The 19,129-nt window shown below is 42.0% G+C and overlaps 1 protein-coding gene across 1 annotated transcript in view; it reads left to right on the top strand.

Annotated features, from left to right (window-relative positions):
- The window catches only part of suclg2 (succinate-CoA ligase GDP-forming subunit beta), a 131,562-nt gene that overhangs the window by 55,246 nt on the left and 57,187 nt on the right, over positions 1-19,129 (top strand). The window contains exons 3-8 of the mRNA XM_050037883.1: positions 3,474-3,573; positions 4,637-4,727; positions 7,159-7,311; positions 8,988-9,077; positions 10,608-10,704; positions 18,025-18,186. Coding sequence (XP_049893840.1) covers positions 3,474-3,573; positions 4,637-4,727; positions 7,159-7,311; positions 8,988-9,077; positions 10,608-10,704; positions 18,025-18,186 — 693 coding nt within the window. The remainder of the gene's footprint in view (positions 1-3,473; positions 3,574-4,636; positions 4,728-7,158; positions 7,312-8,987; positions 9,078-10,607; positions 10,705-18,024; positions 18,187-19,129) is intronic.

Here is a 19,129-nt window from a genome sequence, read left to right as displayed (position 1 = left end):
CTTTCAGTGCCCATTCATAATTGCTGATATTGCTACAATATCTTGTTGTGTGCCGCATAATAAGCAGGTTTGCTATCAATTACTAGTGCAGCAGGAATGAACACCTGCCTTGTTCTCACTCCATTACCTTCCCTGGCACATTACATGCCTTTTAATATATTTAATATATCTTCGCTTTAAAACCATGCCTTACCTTTTTTTAAGGTCCTCATCAATGTGTCAATACTCTTACCTTTCTCCACACCTCAAACAATGCAATCTCCCTGTTGGGTTACATCTTTGTTCTTCTTCATGTTTCTTTTTTTCTCCTTTTAAAGCAAAAGTCATTTCCTCTGCGCCGTCCCTCTCCGCTGCACATGCCCACAGGACACTCTATTTCATCTTGCTTTGAACTCTTTTTAATTTTGCACAGTAGCGGTTTTTTATTAACATATTTATTCATTTATGACTCCTCTCAAAGCCCTCTGCATATGAGCACACCTTTATTCCCTCGTTCTCCCGCTTTCTTTCTCCCCTCTCAGCTCTCGACTCTCCACAGAGAACGGGCCTCGCTAATGCAGTGTTAGTTTAATCCCTGCCACCCTGTCAGAGGCTATTTTCTCTGGGTCCTTTTCTTACTACAGCAGCAGCGAGCACGGCCAGAGTTTTGGGGCTCTCTCAGCTCACTGGCTCCTGTCTAGACGTTCTCCACCCTGCTAGTAGAGGTGTCTTTTTTTTTTTTTTTTTCCCCAGTCAAGGGAGGAGCCTGTCTCCAGTCCTCAAGGTCAAGGTGTCTTTCTAAGCATTGCATGGCGGATCATCCCCTTCCACTCTCCCTAACACCCACTTCCCACCCTGATGGCAGCCACCTGTCAATAGCTGAACTCCCCCACCTAGATAATAATAACCTAGCCAGAAACCATCTTTCATCAAGTGTCCTCGCTCCATTTGAATAGAGGGAGATTGTGGGCAGGATGCTGAAAAGACAGCTGAGGAGCCTCCTCCTGATGTGCGACTACTTGCAAGGTGGCAGTGACAGCAAAGGGGATGCAGGTGGTTATATAATTAGAGCAAGGTCATGTGAAAGTTTCCAACAGTTGTCCAGTTGCTTATTTTCCTTCTTGCACTGAGATTGTAACCAGATGACAGTTATAAGGAAATGCACCAGTAAAACAATTCAAGTGTATGTTGTTTGTTCTAGGTATTCTTAGACGGCCTGTCGGTCGGTCCACCACTTTGGTCCGGACTGAAATATCTCTACAACTGTTCGATGGATTACTTTGAAATTTTGTGAAGACATTCATATTTTAGAGAAGACGCAGCCTACTGACTTTAGTAATCCTTTGATTTTTTTATTGAAAGTTATGGATTCAAGTAAAATGTCTAAGCTAAACAACTGTTGGTTGGATTGCCGTTAAATTTGGTTTAGACATTCATCATCTGACATTTCCTTCTGCACCATAATGCAGTCAAAATTATAATTTGTCCAATATTTTGGTTTATGACCAAACACCTACAAAACTAATGACATTCCAGTCAGCCTCAGATGTTGTCTGTGTTAGTGACTGCCCATTGTTATGATGGCCCATAATTCTGAATCCCCAATAGTCGTTAATATGGTCCCATTGGACATATTAACAACAGCCTGTTACCCTGAAACAAACACTCTTTGCACCAAAGGGCCATTTCTCTGATTGGCTAGTACTCTTTGCCTTCGGGTTGGGTTGGGTTGGTTAGATTTAAGCATGAGGAATGAGATTGGTTGAAGGTAGGATAAGAATATCAGCATTTAGCCAGTCAGAGGCAGAGTAGGGCGGGTCATGCTATTTCCGTAATAGGAACTAGGGCTGTAGTCTCCTGGTCGACTAGATGATTATTTGGTTGCTATGCTCTCGTCCGACCAAATTGTCATTGGTCGAATAATCACCGTGTTACTATCATAAGGAGAAAAATGCTGCATCAACAGCTTTCCAGGATTAATCCATTATTTCCTGCGGTGGGGGGACAGGCTAAGTTACCTGTGAAAATGGGGGCGTTTTCAAAACACCCCCGTGGTTGACAGAAAGTTGAACTGGCCCACCCTCACACTCAGTGTCGCGGTGACGCAGACCTCCTGTCTGTTTCTGTATACTGACACCAATTCCCTCAGTGGAAATGAAGCTTGTATTTACTTGTATTTCAGCCTCCACTAAAATAGCATTTTAAGTCTTGTGTGTGATATATCCTTCAGGGATTTATACTTCAGGATTTATCCTGGCTTCATATGAGCAGAGGAAATCTCCGCCTGCGCTAGGCTAATGTATACAATGTAAAATGCCATAGGCTGGCGCTAATAACATTAGCATGTTGTATTTGCTTGGAAAACGTGTTTAGTATAAGACAGTTGTTTTGCCTGTCTGCAGACAGGCATGATGCGCTACAAATCAAAACTACGCTAACCCTTAACTTTTTAAGCACTCCAATAACCTGGTGAAGCATAAAAAAATGATATGTTTTTGTTTCAAGCTGAGTAGAGGGTTGAACCCTAGGGTGGGAGAGCCCTTCTGTGCGGAGTTAGCATGTTCTCCCTGAGTCAGCATGGGTCCTCTTTGGGTACCCAGGCTTCCTCCCACCATCCAAAGACATACAGGTTAGGTTAATTGGTGACCCTAAATTGCCCGTTGGCATGATGGTGAGTGTGAATGGTTGTCTGGCTCCATGTGTCAGCCTTGCAATAGTCTGGCGACCTGTCCAGGATGTACCCTGCCTCTCACCCAACGTTGGCTGGGATAGGCTCCAGCCCTCCCACGACCCCCAACAGCATAAGCGGTTAAGGAAAATGAATGAATGAATGAATGTTTTAAGCTGTGGTACTGAGGTATTCAGCTTAGTTGGCTGACACTATGCTAGCTTTATCTGCATTGCAGTGCACACAATGCAGTGGAGCAGTGAAATGTGATGTTGAAATGGGGCTCAGACATGGACCAGAACCATATCCTAGATATGTTCTGATCAAATACAAACTTAAGATGAGGTGGCAAGTAGCAGGCACACAAGCCAGTGATGAAGTAGCTACCTTAACAAACCCTTAAGCAACACTTTAGTGCCAACTATGTGATAATGTAGCTCGTCACACTGTTGCAGTGTCGTTGTGTGAACACAGCATTAGTCTTGTTTAAAAGATCTTTATGTCCATTACAATACAAGCACAGTAATCCCTGTACCACATTGTAATTAGTAGTGAGTCAGGATATTTTCCCTGTGGATGGGTGCTGATCTCTGGAGTGTAAACCTTCTCTCCTTCCTGACAAAGTCCCTAATCTTGTCACATATCACGCACTCACCCCTCTTTTTTTCCCTCTAGCCCTGCTTCCTTCAATCAGATGGACAGATAAGTGGCAGACCCAAGGGGGCATTCAAGGTGCTGAGCCTATATCTTAAGTGCTCTGTCTCTCTCTTGTCTTTCTTTCCCCTCCCTTTGTCTCTCTCTCTATCCATCTCTCTCTGTCTTTCAGATGCCAAGGAGATTGTGTTGAAAGCTCAGATTCTGGCTGGTGGCAGAGGAAAGGGTGTGTTTGACAGTGGCCTTAAAGGTGGAGTGCACTTAACCAAGGAGTAAGTATGCCTCTATCTACATTTCACATTCATGACTGTAGGAGATAGATTCATATTATTTCTCCTGCGACAGCGACTTTGAGAGTGAGGAGGCTCAAAGAGTTCTCTGAAGATGCTCCCAAGGCACAAAGACACAGTCAGGATTACTTGAGCTGCAAATAAACAGTTTTTTTCTTTCTTCCAGTGTCTTGTTTTCCAACAACTACCCTCAATTAAATGTTGAAAAAGTGATTTTAAGGTCGGCAGAAGCGTTTTGCACCCCATACTGTGTTCTCCTCTCTCGGGTTGATTGGGTTTTGTGCCGTTGCTGAGGTTTATTTTGTTCTGGCTTAGAGTTACAAAGTGTGATGAGTGTATTCCTTCAGTAAAGGCTCACTCCAGAATTGTTTGCATTTTTCAAAAGGCTAAACAGCAACTTGAAAGGATTTTTCTTTGCTCAGGCGCTGCATTTCCTTCTGCCAAGTTTCCAGGACTAAAACAGTGCTATCGTTTCAGTAAAGGTACCCACCACTCCCTGCCGCCTTAAAGGCAAAAAAGGTGATTTATGACGATTGTCCCAGATATGTATCATCGTCACCCTACTTCAGGGTTCGGAATGGCCGGAAACTTTCTCAAAGTGAGATATGCTGAAGTTCAGTGTCCCCAGACAGTGACATGAGTGCACAGTTCACCTTCCTCTCATCCATCAAAAGATGAGTACAACCCCAGCTTCATTTTTATTCACTAACAAAACCAGAGCAGGCTTTCAGAAGCAGCCCCGGCACGCAGTACAAGCAGAGGTTCATTCACAGCGATGTGTAGATGTACCAAAGTGTATCCAAAAACTGTGCTTTGTCAGAATATGTTACATTAATGCCCAGAAAGTGCTGAGGCATATCTCTCTTCAGCTGAACAAAACTCCGGAGAGATAAAGAAATACTTATTCATCTGTCAGGTTCACCTGCTTTTCTCATCTTTCATCTTGTAAGTGTGTGCTTTTCAGTGATTTTTGTTTTTGTTTTTTTAAATTAAGACTGTTGTTTAGAATAAGAACACTGTTTGACTTGTAACCTCTCTCCTTCAGCCCTGCTGTGGTTGGTGAACTGGCCAATAAGATGCTGGGTTTCAACCTGACTACCAAACAGACACCAAAAGATGGAGTGAAAGTGAAAACGGTGAGCCGCTGCACAGACTGAAGGAAAGAAAGATATACTTTGCTTTTTCTTTTTGTGTGTTTTTTTTTTTTTTTTTTCCCTGACCTCATTTCAAGGCATTTTGAGTCCAGTAATGCAGTTCTGTAAAATTAATGACTGTGAAGGCAGTCTGGCTCTATGGTTTTTGTTTTTTTTCTTTCACTAGGTCTAAATAGTAGCCTTCCACTGTTGTTTACTGTGGGTTTGCGCTGGCTGGTGTTATGGCTCATTGCATAAATTGAACTGGGCCCACTGTGAATTTAAAGTGTTTGGTAAACAACTGTTTCTATGTGCCACTAACAAGCAGGAATATCATTTTCTCTACTCGCTTGCTGCATGCAGTACCTCCTCAAAACAGACATTGCCAGGTGATGAAGCCTTTTGAGTCTGTAGCTTATGTGTGGGTCCCCCGCTTTCTTTCTTCATCTCTCCCCATCTCCCTTTGCCCCTGCTACCCCCCGTTCCACCTAACCTCTCCTCCTACTCCTGCTGCAGAGTTTAGGTCGAATCAAATGAGTGTCACACTTGTCATTTTTATAGAAAGCACCTGCGGACCAGGAAGTCCACAAGCTCACAATTAACTCCATTTCTCAGAGACAGAGGAGAAGGTAAACAAACAACAACATAAACCGGACAAAAGTTGAATTAGATGTGGGCGAGAAGAGACGTGACCTCCAATTGGCCATCATATAGTCTTACTGAAAGCATCCTCTTTCAGCGTGGGCACTGAAATCAGACCAGGCAAGAGCAGCCATTGACTGACCTAAAGGATCGAGTACAGTTAGAGATGTCCCAGTCAGGTGATCCTGCTGCACAGTGCACACTACAGGTACCCTTAAGTAATTAGAAATCCAATATATATGTATGATCAAAGAAAAAAAAATGCATCCAAGCAATTCCTTAGTGCTTTTTTTTTTTTTTTTTAATAAAACTATTGAAAAAACTACTAGACTATTCTCCAGTGTTTGCTGCGTTTATGTTCGCCATCTGAACATCTGACCCTACATTAATTATTAAATTAACTATTGACATTTTATTAATTTATTAGCCTACTCTTATTGGCTTGTAGCTTTTGTCTCAATTGCAGTGATGTGGTGAGTGTGACAGTCCACTGTCTGTCTCTCCTCAGCCTACAGTGAAATATCATGCACCAGAGATGAAGTAAGGTAAAACACAAGGCTCTCACTGAGCTGAAATGAGTGTTTAAAATTTCGGTAAATGACGTAAACATTGCATTTTGCTGTTGTTTATGGTGTGTGGTGTTTCACCGCTGGCAGGGCTCAGACAGTTGTGGAGTTAAAGACGGCTACACTCTTTGCACAGCTGTGAATAAAATCTTTGCAAGTAAGAACACCTGTGTTACAGCTAGCATAAAACAAAGGACCGTAACAAACTCTTTACAGCTCAACATAGCCAGTCCTGATCATTAAAAAATGCCTTAATCAGTCCTGATACTGATTTTTGAGATTGGTTCGGGACATCCCTAAGTACAGTAATGGTGTAGTCACAACCTGGTCTGTCAGATGACAGCCAGAGTTTAGCTGTCAACCCCTCAATGGAGCTCGCGTCAACCCTCAACCCATGCTGCACCACAGAGCAGAGCACACCACAGAGAACGGGACAGCACTTCACCATCTACATGGATTTGCTGTCATGGCACAGATAGAAGGATGAGAAGAGAAGATAAGGGCAGATGAGACAGGGAGTGTAAAAGATGGCTGTGGAAGAAGAACATAGGAGGCTAAAACGAGTGTTTTAGGAGGAAACGAAAGACCGAGACAGTTGGAATGGAATATGTTTAGTTTGAGTGAAGAATCGGGCAACGAGTCGAACAACAGGGAACTTAAGAGAGCGTTTGAGCGACTGGAGAAGACAACATTTGGACAAGGAGATAGGAGCGCTGTCTGTGAACATGGAGGGTAGAGAAGACCATCCATCCTCATTTGCTGGGCGACAGGGTGGAGACAGAACATAAGGGCTGTGCATGTTCAAACAAACACTTCATCCAAAAACCTGCAGCCCATTAACTGCCACACAACTGATAGTTTCCTATCAGGTTTTTTCTTTCTCTTTTCCAAATGAGCCTCTCGCTTGCTTCCTCTTTCTGCTTGTCTGCCAGGCTCTGAGTTACCTTGCTCTCTATTTGCCTCCCTTTCTCTTATTCACAGCATAAAAGATTTTCTCAGAGCTATGCTTCGTAGATTCTGCCAATCAGTGGACCCTGCTTATTTGCCTGTGTCATTGTGTTTAATCTAGTGTTGAATATCATGGACATATTTAAAGATGCATTGTAATGTAAAAATTTAAGTCTACCAGGGGAAAGTCAAGAAAAATCAAAAGGTATTTTTATTAGAGCTGCAGTAGGTACTCTTTCCTCCATTAGCCTCTCTTTCCTCTGCTGTGCCATATCCAGGTGATGGTTGCTGAGGCCTTGGACATTAGCAGGGAGACCTACTTTGCCATCCTGATGGACCGCGCCTGTAATGGTCCTGTCATGGTAGGCAGCCCCCAGGGGGGTATGGATATTGAGGAGGTAGCCGCCAACTCGCCAGAACTCATCTTTAAGGTATGTGATTTGTGGCTTATAACCATCACTACAATATCAAATGAGAAGAATAGGAAAACTAGGGTTAAGTACTGTTCACGTTTGAAACAATACCGGTACCTGTAATTTGGTCCGGTCATACTTTTTTAGTGCTAACTTCCTGTGTAATAACAAAGATGGGATTTTTTTAAGAAAGCTGCAGGGGTGACTTGGTTGACTAAAAAGCAATGCTGCTCCTCTGCACGTTGAGCTAATCTTCTGTCTGTCAGTCTCGTGTGTGTGTTTGCGTGTCTGCTCATCTACCAGTGATAAAAGGCTATTACCAAAATTATATTGAAAAGGAAAAAGACCAGACGACAAAACTATTGTGACATATCCTTACTGCAGCAAAAGTTTTGGATCGCTGGGAAGCCAACAGATTTACTGTGGAGCTTTGGCAACCCAGCTTGGCGGTGCTTCTGTCTCTTGTCTGAAGTTAAGGAGCTGCGTTGCCGGCCTCAGAGCTCCGTGGCCGGCTTCCCAGTCTCGGGGTGCTTTTCAGCACCTCCACCTTTTATCTAAGCCTGGCTTTCTCACCTAGATGCACTTTCGGGTGCTGAGTTTGGCACCAATGGATTTAACGTGAATTGGTACTTGGTAGTAGGGTCATAATTTGGTCGGTACCAAATTACAGACTTCGGCACCTAACCCAGTCAAAATTAAAACGTATCTGCCTCAAAAAACAATGAAGAGGTTCAAATTAATTGATCCTGTCCAGCACTCTTGGAACCCTCATCATTATTGCTTAAAGATCTGACTGACTTTAAACCATGCCAGGGCTGGATTCTTTAGCAGCCCTCTCAGATGGAGTTCTCAGTTTGTATTTCCTGCTCATTCAGTTAAATGTATTGTCCTGCCTGCCTGCACACTGCAACAGCTGAACATGATGCACACATATAGCAATGCTCTAAAGCGTAACATGAACAGATACACAGCCTTCTGTGCTATAAATTGCTACTAATGAGATTTCATATACACAACTTGAATCCAGTGTAGTCACTCGGCTACTTGGCAACAGGTCCTTGTCACTGATAACAGATGTACAATTTAAGTAATACAGATGGAGTTTGCCTCTATTTCCTGTTGTTGTATATCCTCCTTTCACTATTGTCTGCAGATGTTGGAGCAGATTGTGAAGATACAGCTGAGATTTATATCATTCATTATTTCCACCGGAGATTTCAGATTGTATGTGCGATACACAGCTGTGGTGTTGCTTATCTAGCACACATGATAGCCCCTCAAACATCTCATTAAAATCTATATGGTCCAGACCTAGTTTGTACAGAATAGGTGCACACCAGCTAACGACAGCAGCAGTTTTAGACTCACTGTCTTCACGACTGTGCACACTGAAATCCTTCATCCATTTTTATACCTATGAAAAAAAAAAAAAGTTGATAAGCGAGCTTCTCTCTATCTGAAAGTCAAGGATACAGGAGTCTGATGATCATAAATCCAGCGTCTCAGCCCCAAGTCTCTTTTCTCGATGTCTGGCAGCTTGCCACTACTTAATTATGATGTCTGCAGTTTAATATGAGCATCCGCTTTGTGTCAAATTATAGCCCAGCATTTGAGCCTCTTGTTCTCTCTCACTCTATTTCTCCATTTGTTTCCTTCCCTCCTTTCTTTCTCTCTCTCTCTGCAAAATCCTATAGGAAGTCATAGATATATTTGAAGGCGTGCGAGACGACCAGGCACTCCGCATGGCAGCTAATTTGGGTTTCAAAGGACCTCTGCAGAGACAGGTAATGGGTGCACTGAAGGCTTTAAAGACACAATGCAAAGAAGAGGCAGAAAAATCTACAGTGCACACACACACACACACACACACACACACACACACACACATATGCACAGACAGATGAATCCTCATTGACAAACACACCAAACTTTGGCTATTATTAGTTTTCCGGAGGCAAGTTGTGAAGTGTCATTACACTAGGCTCACTTGCCAGGTGGTCTATTGTCATATATCTGGCAGTGACGCACAGCACAGCGCTGTGCCAGGCTGAGGGAGCTGACATCACTAATGGAACCATCATCTGATAGAACATGTCTCACATTGATTTTGTGAGTGAATCATCCAGTAAGAAACGAAACTCGTCACAATGGGCAACCTATAATTTTGAGGACAGCGAACAAACATTTTCTCTTGTCATCTCAAGTTTTACAAATGTTGCTCAGGCAGCATTAGCTAGTAAAAAGAGGCCAGGGAAGAACAGTACAGAAACACCCGAGGTTCACATTCAGAATGAGTATGTGTGCTTTGATATAGAGTTCATTTCAAAGCCATTTGTCTCTTGGCATCAGATCACTAATTTGTTTTCTTTACCACAGGCACCGTGGCATGAGAAATCAGATTAGCTCAGAATCTTAGCACATGGAAAACGTATAAATCAGCCAAGTGAATCTGCAGAAAAGCAAACTAAAAGTCAAGAATGTTTGAGCTTTGGTTGCATCGAAGTGGATGCGATCCTCTTTTTTGCAGGATACTGAATGGGCATTGATTTTAAACAGGCAAGGGGAGAAATAAGAGTGATTGGTTAAGTTTCTGCATTGTCAGTATGCTTTCCCTTGGCTGCTGCGAGTCAGCTGCCAGACTGTTTAATTCAGAGATAATTACAGCTCCTCTTCTTTTAACACCTTTACCTTTTTGAATGAGCTATGGGATGACAGCATCTTTGTGTAGATGCAAGAGTGTGCCTACACTGATTGTGTGTGTGAGACAGGAGAAAAGTAAGTGAGATTGGTGGACTTTGTCTGGAGCTGTGCATTTAGAAGTCTTTCAGTGCTGTGTCAAGCTGTCTTCATTACTAAAGAACAGTTGCAGCAATACAGAGATCAGTTGAAATGCTTTTAAAATGGAGATTTTGACAGTGATGATTTAAGTGTTGTGGCATTTCTATGTTGTCCCGCTGACTGGCTGCATTCATCTTTTGTCCATAGACTGTAAATATCAATCCTACATGTAAACAAAAAAAAAGCCACAGCCAGGTTATAATGATATACATATATATATGTGAAACTACATTTGTATGTGCTGCAATGCATGTCCTATTTGCCAGTTGTCACCTTTTGGAAAAAAAAAAAAGAGAAAAATATTCCCTTTCAATACAGAGACACACATATTCATGCAAAACAAACTCAGACAGTGTGATGTTGAAGGTGATTTGCCGTGTTTTATGTAGCCTGTGTGGGAGGCTGAGTGGCCTTGGCGGGGCCGGCTGCTCAGAGCCGAACCATGAGGTAATTACTGTCCTATGTGGACTTCACAGGCAGCAGATCAGATTAAGAGGCTCTATGATCTGTTCCTGAAAGTCGACGCCACTCAAGTCGAAGTCAATCCTCTCGGAGAGACTCCCGAAGGACAAGGTACCTTGTATCGTGGAAAATGCCTGTCTTTGTGTGTGTGTGCCTGTGTGTGTGTGTGTGTTGACTTGGCCTCTGTCTATATGTGTGCATTATATGTGTCTGTGCATGTCTCTGCATGTGTGTCATTAACTGTCCCCAGATCATGTTAAATATCTGCAATATTTCAACGCTTTAAATACAGAGCATTTTTTGCAGCAACATGCAGCCACCTATTAATCACTGACTGTGGCACACCATATCCTCGGGTCTGAATGCATTTAAGAATGTGAAGTGTAATTGCAACACATTGACGTCAGTTTCTTGTCGGCATGACTTTGTTTGGATCAAATTCCAAATGGCTTCAGGGAGCTGAGATTTCCATATTCATAGCATGTTGATGTTTGTTGATGAGTCCTAGTTGCTGATGATTAAAAAAAGCTGTACAGTCTATCATCAACTAGTAATGAGGAACTCCAATGAGCAATTACAGCAGCAGCAACATCCTTCATTTATTCTACGGTCGTCAAAGAGTAACCACTTAGGGATAATCTATGAATATCTAAAAAAAAGAAAATCTGATAAGCTGCATGCTTTAACATACTGTAGACATACTGTATATCAGGCCTTAAAAGTCACTGAAATACCTACATTTGAATTGGTTTTCATTTCAGCAATAACAGTGTTTTTGTTTGCTTTATTTTTATTATAATTAGTTCAACTCCTCAGCAGCAAAATCTAAAAAAAGCTGTATTGCTTAACTTCTGTTGTTAAAAATGAGCAGCTCTAGATAAACCCAGCCACCCTGGCACCTTAGAATAGAAAGAGTTGGTAAATCAGAGTAATACCCCATTCAAAATTATGTAAGTGTTAGAATTATCGCACTATTCACCCACCTTTTTGTGTCGTAAAAGATCTGTTTTCTCTTGGATCCTTCAGTTGAAAATCAACCTTATTCTGATATTTAACAATGAGCTGAACCAAAAATACCTAGGCACACTAACCTGGAGCTCCTTTGGTAAGAGCGAGAAATTCAGTGTCTCTGAATAGAAAATAAATGCAAAGGTCAGGAGATAATCATCCTCAGTTCACTGTCTCTATAGTAACACACCCTAGCGTATATGTTTAGTCCATTGAAATTAACTTTTAAGTAATTAGATTCAGGACATATTTATTGTGGAGTCAAGATATCAAGATGTCCCTATTGTCCGTCAACTCTTTGTACAAATAGAAATTGCCACAGTGAGGCTGAAGTCTAAATACAGACTGTTGGCTCGTCATTATTATGCTGGAAAGGCTGTGTTAAACAGTGGTAGTAATGTAAGATTAATGGAGGTCTAAATTGGTAGTTGGCCTTTCTTAACAAGTGACAGACTCTCAGTTGTAACGCATTAAAAACAATTCCAGAGTTGTCACTTGTCATTTCAAACTTTCCCACATGAATTGTCCAAAACATATTATTAGATTTGTATTGTATTTGGTCTCTTAAAGTAGCAGTGGATATAGTGGCATCTAGTGGTGAGGACTGCAAATTGCAACCAGCTGAAACGTCGCCCATGTGCCAAGCCTGAACTACCGGTTTGAATTCCTTCAGTGTTCATTGTTCAGGGGTTTTTTACTGGGAGCTGAATTATTCCCAGAGGTCTCCTCCTCTCCAAAACACAAGAGTCACATTTATAACCACTGTGTACACACAAATGATGCCAGAAAGAGGCGTCGACACTTCCCAAACAAAAGTTGCGTATGAACATTTTAGACAGGGGAAACTGGCGATGCAGGTGGTGAGGTGGTTAATTGAAGCCAGATTGTAGAAATTAAATGTGAGAGGAGTCATTATATGTACAATGATGTCCCTCACACATTAAATTGCACTTAATTTCACATGTTACTTATAGATCCACCTTACCATAGCCATTCAGACCAGCCCCAGTGTTTTATTGTACTTTTGGTAGTGAGCCAGAACTTTTCGACAAACACGTTTCAGTTGTAAAAATTCTAAGACAACTCAAATCTCTATTTCATCAGTGCTGTCTCACCATCACCATTCCCATCCCCAGAGCACAGAGAGGGCCAGACACACCATATGGTCAGCTGGGAAGTGCACCACAGCCTTTGAACATCAAATAGTGTTAAGTAATTGCAAAACAGAGCGTCAACAGAGTTCAGTGATATCATCTAATACTGTAAATATATTTCACCAAGTACAATTTAAGTTTTCATATAGTTTTTGAGTTTAAAATTGCTGCAGTGACTCGAGACATGGCCGTTGCTGCCACACATACTTTGCCTACTCCAGTCACCTTACTTACATCTTCACCACCATATGGATTGTGTAAATTAGCAAAGTCTTGAAATAAAGCCACTGACAGTTATTAAACTCCATATCCTCATCATCCTAATGAGTCCTAATCATAATGCAGGTCAAGTTCACCATAACAAACTTAAATAAATTCAAGTGATATCCCAGGGTCGGGGATACCACTGATTATTGGGAGTTGTTGCCATGATTCACTGTAAAGACCCACTGATTAACAGGCTTATTTATATGCATCAGCATTCGTGAGGTGCTTTGCATTGAGCATTTATGGTCGAATATGGGCGTGTAGAGGGCAGAATATGAGACTCATCCATGCACGGACAGTTCTAAGTTGATTTGGGATTTGTAAAAGGAAGTTGAGCTCTGGCAGGCATATAAATATTTTTTATAAATCCAAATATTTTCTTGTGTACAGATCCTACACACTGTTTTATAAACGTGATCCCTGGTGATTAAAACTGGTGAAAACACAGAGTAAAGCAGTTTTATGTTCCAAATCAATGTTCCTCCGATGCTGTTCATCTTATCGTGGATGGGATGCTAGCTATGGTGGCCAACGTGAAAAACTCAAATGACCCTTTCTAAAACAGGACCTGCCCCTTATGTAGATGTAGTCTCGCCACCAGACAATCAGAGATCTCTGCCTTCTGATAGTCTGGGGACACTCCTTTCTAAAGTGTGTTTAACACACCGGAGAAAATGGCCGGCAACAAAGCAACGCCTCTTACATTTTTGAAAAGGACACGCCCTCCCGGAAATGTGCGCTCCCCCTTTTCTCATCCGCAAGGACACAAACACACAGAGAGCTTGAAAATGGATGCCGAGAGATTTAACTCCGTTTTATCAAACGTGTGCTCAGTCCACAAGATTGTGGAAATGAAGGACTTACAGCGACTTGAGCCATTTTGTACCGCTACACGTGTTTCTAGTCGGACTATGTTTATGAGCACAAGAGTTCAGCGAGCCACCGAAGGACCACCCTGCAGATTTACTATTGGTTCTGCAACGTAGGGAGTTTTTTTAAACTCTGAAATTGTATCTGCCCATCTAAACACAAAATCAGGGAGAAAGACATCAGTCTTTAGTTAAGCAAAGCGTCTAGACTGACTTGTGAGTCTAATGTAGATGTAAATAGCTCATTCTAAGGTAATAAACACAATAGTTCCTATTTTCAGGTGATTACACAATAAAGACAACGTACTTATTGTATTATATTACGTTTCTGAGAATATGTCTCCCTAAATCCGACACACTGGACCTTTAAATGTAACTCTGAGTACAACATTCATGGCATGCTTTTTTAAATTGTCTCCAAACACAGCTGGAAGAGCTGATCCTAAACAGCTTTCTCTTTGGGGGCGATTCTGTAATTTGGAGCACTTTTGGTATCATACCCTGAGAACCTTACCGTACCCAAACCCTGATCTGTTTTGCATCTCCTCCGCTGATAAATGTATGAGGGGTTTTTACTCACTGCTACACCCAGCTCTCACTCTATGTCCTCTTCACCAAAGTGCAGAGGAACATCTGCACTTTGGTGATCATCCACAGAATGGGGATGCGCGCTGCTGTTTTTAGAACAAAAAGAACAGGCTGGAGTGTTTGGAGTCTCTGTCACAATCAATGGGCTATTTAAAAGTGGTGGGCTTGTGAACTGAGTCCTTGTCAAGCAAAAGTGATGATTCTCTCAATGAGCTGTAGTATTTCTAGTGCCATCTTTTAGTTTCCCATCAGTTTGCTACAGTTGGTAACCCCAACATCTGGGTAATGAAAAAACTAGATGGAATGGAGAGGTTTTGTCGGTACCATACGCTAGTTTTGACAATGGAAACCCAAAAATAACGACTCTAATGTGTAACAAACTGAACTAGATCAGACTGCCAGGTGGGAACAAGGCTTTATAGTTTGCATAGAGATTCAGATCTTAAATATAGCTACGGGTCCAGCTTCAATCTGTGAGCTCAAAGCCTGCCTCAGTCCAGTTTCTACAGTCTGTACATGTGTTTCTCTGTCTCCCTTTCTTAAGTGTTCCCTGATAGATGAAAACACTTGAATTCCCCAAGAAAAAAGAGAAATGTGTAAATTTCCCTCCCTCAGTGTCACTTAACACAATAAATTGCACAACATGACACAAGTGGAGGTTAGCAGGTAAACATTTCAGGTGCCCATCATTCAGATGAGAGACACATTATACATAGTCACGTAGCATATTCAAGCTGTTGTGCTGCTGCTTTCGTTGAACTTGTACTGAACTTTGTTTTCTCCCAAAGAAATAAGAGTGATTGTCTTGTCTATGGCACCGAACACAGATCGACTGTGATGTGTCCTATTGAGACGTATTACAACACGCTGAAGATGCATCACTTCTTTGATGTTATTTAGTCTCCTCGACAACAGATTCTTGTTCAAAGTATGCTTTATCAAAGATTGACAAGAGAAGTTTGTTGTTTCATGATTTCTTATGAATATTAATGAATAAAATGACTCCTTTCAAACGGTGAATTTTCACTGAGAGGTATGAGTTTCCTTTTCTACCAGCAGGAAGAAGCAGTGGCTGTGATTGAGGCAGGCTTTGTAGACAAGCCTCACATTAAAATCAACCCATTCTCTGGTTCGATTTGTTCACATGTCACAAGGGAGCGCTGCTATTTTCCGGGAGGCACTCAACAGACGTGTATCGGAAAGGGAAAATTTCTCAAGGGTGGAAAATTTGTATTTTTTTGTCTCATTTGGTAATAGCTGAATTCATTTTGTAGATGGACTGCAATAATAGATGTGTCAAAACAAAAACAAAAGGAATTGTGTAGTGGGAGTGCAACTTTACCTGGAGGACACAGTATGTTGACTCCTCAGTCCCAGGAGAGCGTGCCTGCTGCATGTACCCTGTGTCTGTTTACGTGTTGAGTTTGTGTTTCTCTGTGTGCTTGTCACTCTCAAAGCCAATTCCCATGTTTCCACATTTTGTTACCTTTTCTCACTCTTACATATCTGGCTGTCTGTTAACCTGCAGTGTGCTTTTCAGTAGAAAAGTTGGTGCTGAAGGTTTGATAGACATAAATAGCAACAGACAGTTCCATAATAGTCCTGAAAGTTTGAGAAATTACTGATGTCAAAAAGAGAAATTTAAAAACAGATCCCAGCATGCTTAAAATGAGCTGGGATTTAATTTCTTTAAATGAATAGTTCAACATTTTATCTGCTTTCTTGCTCAGAGTTAGGTGGACAGATTGATACCACTCTCATATCTCTTTGAAAAAATTGAAACCAGGACCAGTAGTTGGTTAGCTTAGCTGAGCACACAGACTGGAACTAGGGTGAAATGTGCTGCACCTAATGTACCTTCCAATGGCAATGACAAGACGAGTCTCACTGGGCCTTGCCCTTAAAAACTGGAATATGACGGTTTTACATGTAACAGACATGACATGACGCTTAAGTTACTACGCTTTAGATTTGCTGGTAGGCCGATTTTGTTACCTTTTGACAGAGCTGAGGTTGGTGTTTTCCCGTTTCCAGTCTTTATGCTAAGCCAAGCTAACTGACTGCTGGCTCCAGCTACATATTTACTGTACAGACAACACTGACAAATGACAGTGGTATCAACATCTATATATATTTTTTTGAACTGTTGCTTTTGTGAGGGGCACTTCCACACAAAACACGAATGTTACAGAGTGAAAAAGCTCCTACTTTTTTATTTTATTAAGGTCAAATTTTCTGAGCTTTCTACGGTGCGAATAAAGGCATCAACCAATCTTTTTGCACCTATACAACTGAAGCCATAGTCTGGATCAAGACAGCGACCTTTATTACTCCTTTCAACCTTGACTAAGGCAGGGCATACCAGAATAACTCCTTCTGTTCTTACCTTTCACAATAAAAGCCATAAACATTCACACTATATAGCTGTTTATGAGAGGAAATTCACTCAGAACATTTCGCTGCAATCAAACTCACACACAACAACCTACCCACGACAAACTGCTAGGTGCTGCTCTCCCTCAATAGGATACTGGTAGTTGTTGCGAATTCGCATCAGTGCCTGTAAATCTATTTGCAAAACTTTTTATTGAGTGTTGCAACTTTAGTAAATTGACGCTGCTGGAGGTAGGGACAGTTTGATGCAAAATAGTTGCAGGCGTTTGTGTTGTTTTGTTGTTCTTTTTTGTCACAGTGTGTCAAAGCCTTATATCTCAGCGAAGAAAAGAGAATGAATATACTTGGCCTTTTACTTTTAAGGTCTACTGTGTAGGATTTAGTGGCATCTAGCTGTAAGAATGCAGATTGCAGCCAACTGAAACTCCTCCCATGTGCCAAGCATGTAGAACTACGTTGGCTGACATGAAAATGCAAAAACACATACAGTAAACACAAATGGTCTGATCTAGAGACGGTGCTTGATTTGTCCATTGTGAGCTACTGTAGAAACAACATGGCAGACTCTGTGAAAGAGGACCCCCTCCGCATGTAGACATAAACAGCTCATTCTAAGGTAATGAAAACACAACAGTTCTTATTTTCAGGTGATTATACACTAAAGAAAACATAATCATGTATATTATATTCAACGTCTGCCAGTGGATGCCCCTAAATCTTGCACACTAGACCTTTAAAGTTCCAGTCACTATTTAAGTGTTGCCGTGTGTACAAAAAGCCCTTTGACTAATTTATTGGCTGCTATTTTTTCCAGGTAGCTTCATGAGTGCAGCCTCTTTGAAATGCACTCTCTTTGAAGTGTGAAGGAAATGTCCATTTACTATAATGGTCTGTCCCTTAGAGGCAGTGTCAGAAACACAAGCCTTCGCGAGCCAACCTTTGAAATAATTAAGACCAGTAGGCCGAGGGGACACCCCTCAGTTCATTAATTTCAGGTTTTAGAAATGATAATTAGCTGGCTTTTTACATCTGAAGTCGTCCTTCTCTTCCTTCTTCCCCTCGCCTGCCACCTCCCTCCTTCTCACTTTTGTGCTTCCTCTGCTGCCGTCTTCATTCCTAACTCTGTCTTTGTCGTCGCCTCATCCCTCCAGTGGTTTGCTTTGATGCAAAGATCAACTTCGACGACAACGCTGAGTTCCGTCAGAAAGCCGTGTTCGCCATGGACGACATGACTGAGAGCGACCCCACAGAGATGGAGGCAGCCAAGTGGGACCTCAAATATATCGGACTGGACGGAAATATTGCCTGCTTTGGTATGGAAACAAAACCCTGAAATGGAACTCATTCCTGCGCACACGCACACACACGCCATTAAATGATTTCTCCCATAAGCAAACCCCTCCTGGCATAAGGCTTTAATGTGTCTCTTAAGTCACATAAGTGAAAAGCTCGGACACAGTTAAAACTTAGTCAAAGTAAAGGCAGCCTGGGCTCTCCACCAGTCCACATTACAAGCAGCTTTCCGTGGACTCCAGAAGGAATGCTGCCGTAACCAATGCGTTCTAATTAGCTATAATCCGCCCAGAAAGTCTCCAGTGAGCCAGATTGTTAGCATTCTCATTAAAGGCCCCCTCTCTTGTCATAAATCAAAGCTTTTACAGTGTACAGCAGCACTAACAGGTGCTCTCTCGTCTTACCCCGTAGCCTCATAAACACATTAGATGTCTGTTAGCACTACCCCCAACCCCCCCATGCACACGTGCACACATACACACACACACATTCTGCATCCCCAGCTCCCAGCCTCTCTTAAAGTAACAACAGCTTTTAAGGCCCTGCAGCTTCCTTGAGAGCTCTGTAAGCCACCAAAGTGACAGCTGTTAAAGCGAATTTCCCTTTTATTGAGACCTCGGTTGGGGAGCTTGCCAGGACACAAGTTCAGCTTGGCTAAACCAAATGAGGTAAGACATTTTTTTTGTGCACTTGGCTCCCGCACAACTCAGCAGGGTGGCCGCGCCGGCAGTTGGCTAAATGATGACACCGGCCGCAAAAAAGCACAGCAGAGCCTCTTTTAATCAACGCTCCTTTCTCTGAAGTCGGGAGTCGAGTCCTAATCAAATTTTCTCTGTGTTGCTCGACTTGAAGCATTGAATATTCCTGATTAGAAGATTTCCAACCGATTCACTTTTTAAGTTTGACATTTTTTCTCAGCTGTTTGCTCTTCTTTGGTAGATAATTTACTGCTGGATTCCTTTG

Source organism: Epinephelus moara, chromosome 24 (genome assembly GCF_006386435.1).
Source record: "Epinephelus moara isolate mb chromosome 24, YSFRI_EMoa_1.0, whole genome shotgun sequence".
NCBI classification, from domain to species: domain Eukaryota; kingdom Metazoa; phylum Chordata; class Actinopteri; order Perciformes; family Serranidae; genus Epinephelus; species Epinephelus moara.
Note: the sequence above shows the minus strand (reverse complement) of the source record. Positions and strands in the feature narration are given on the sequence as shown.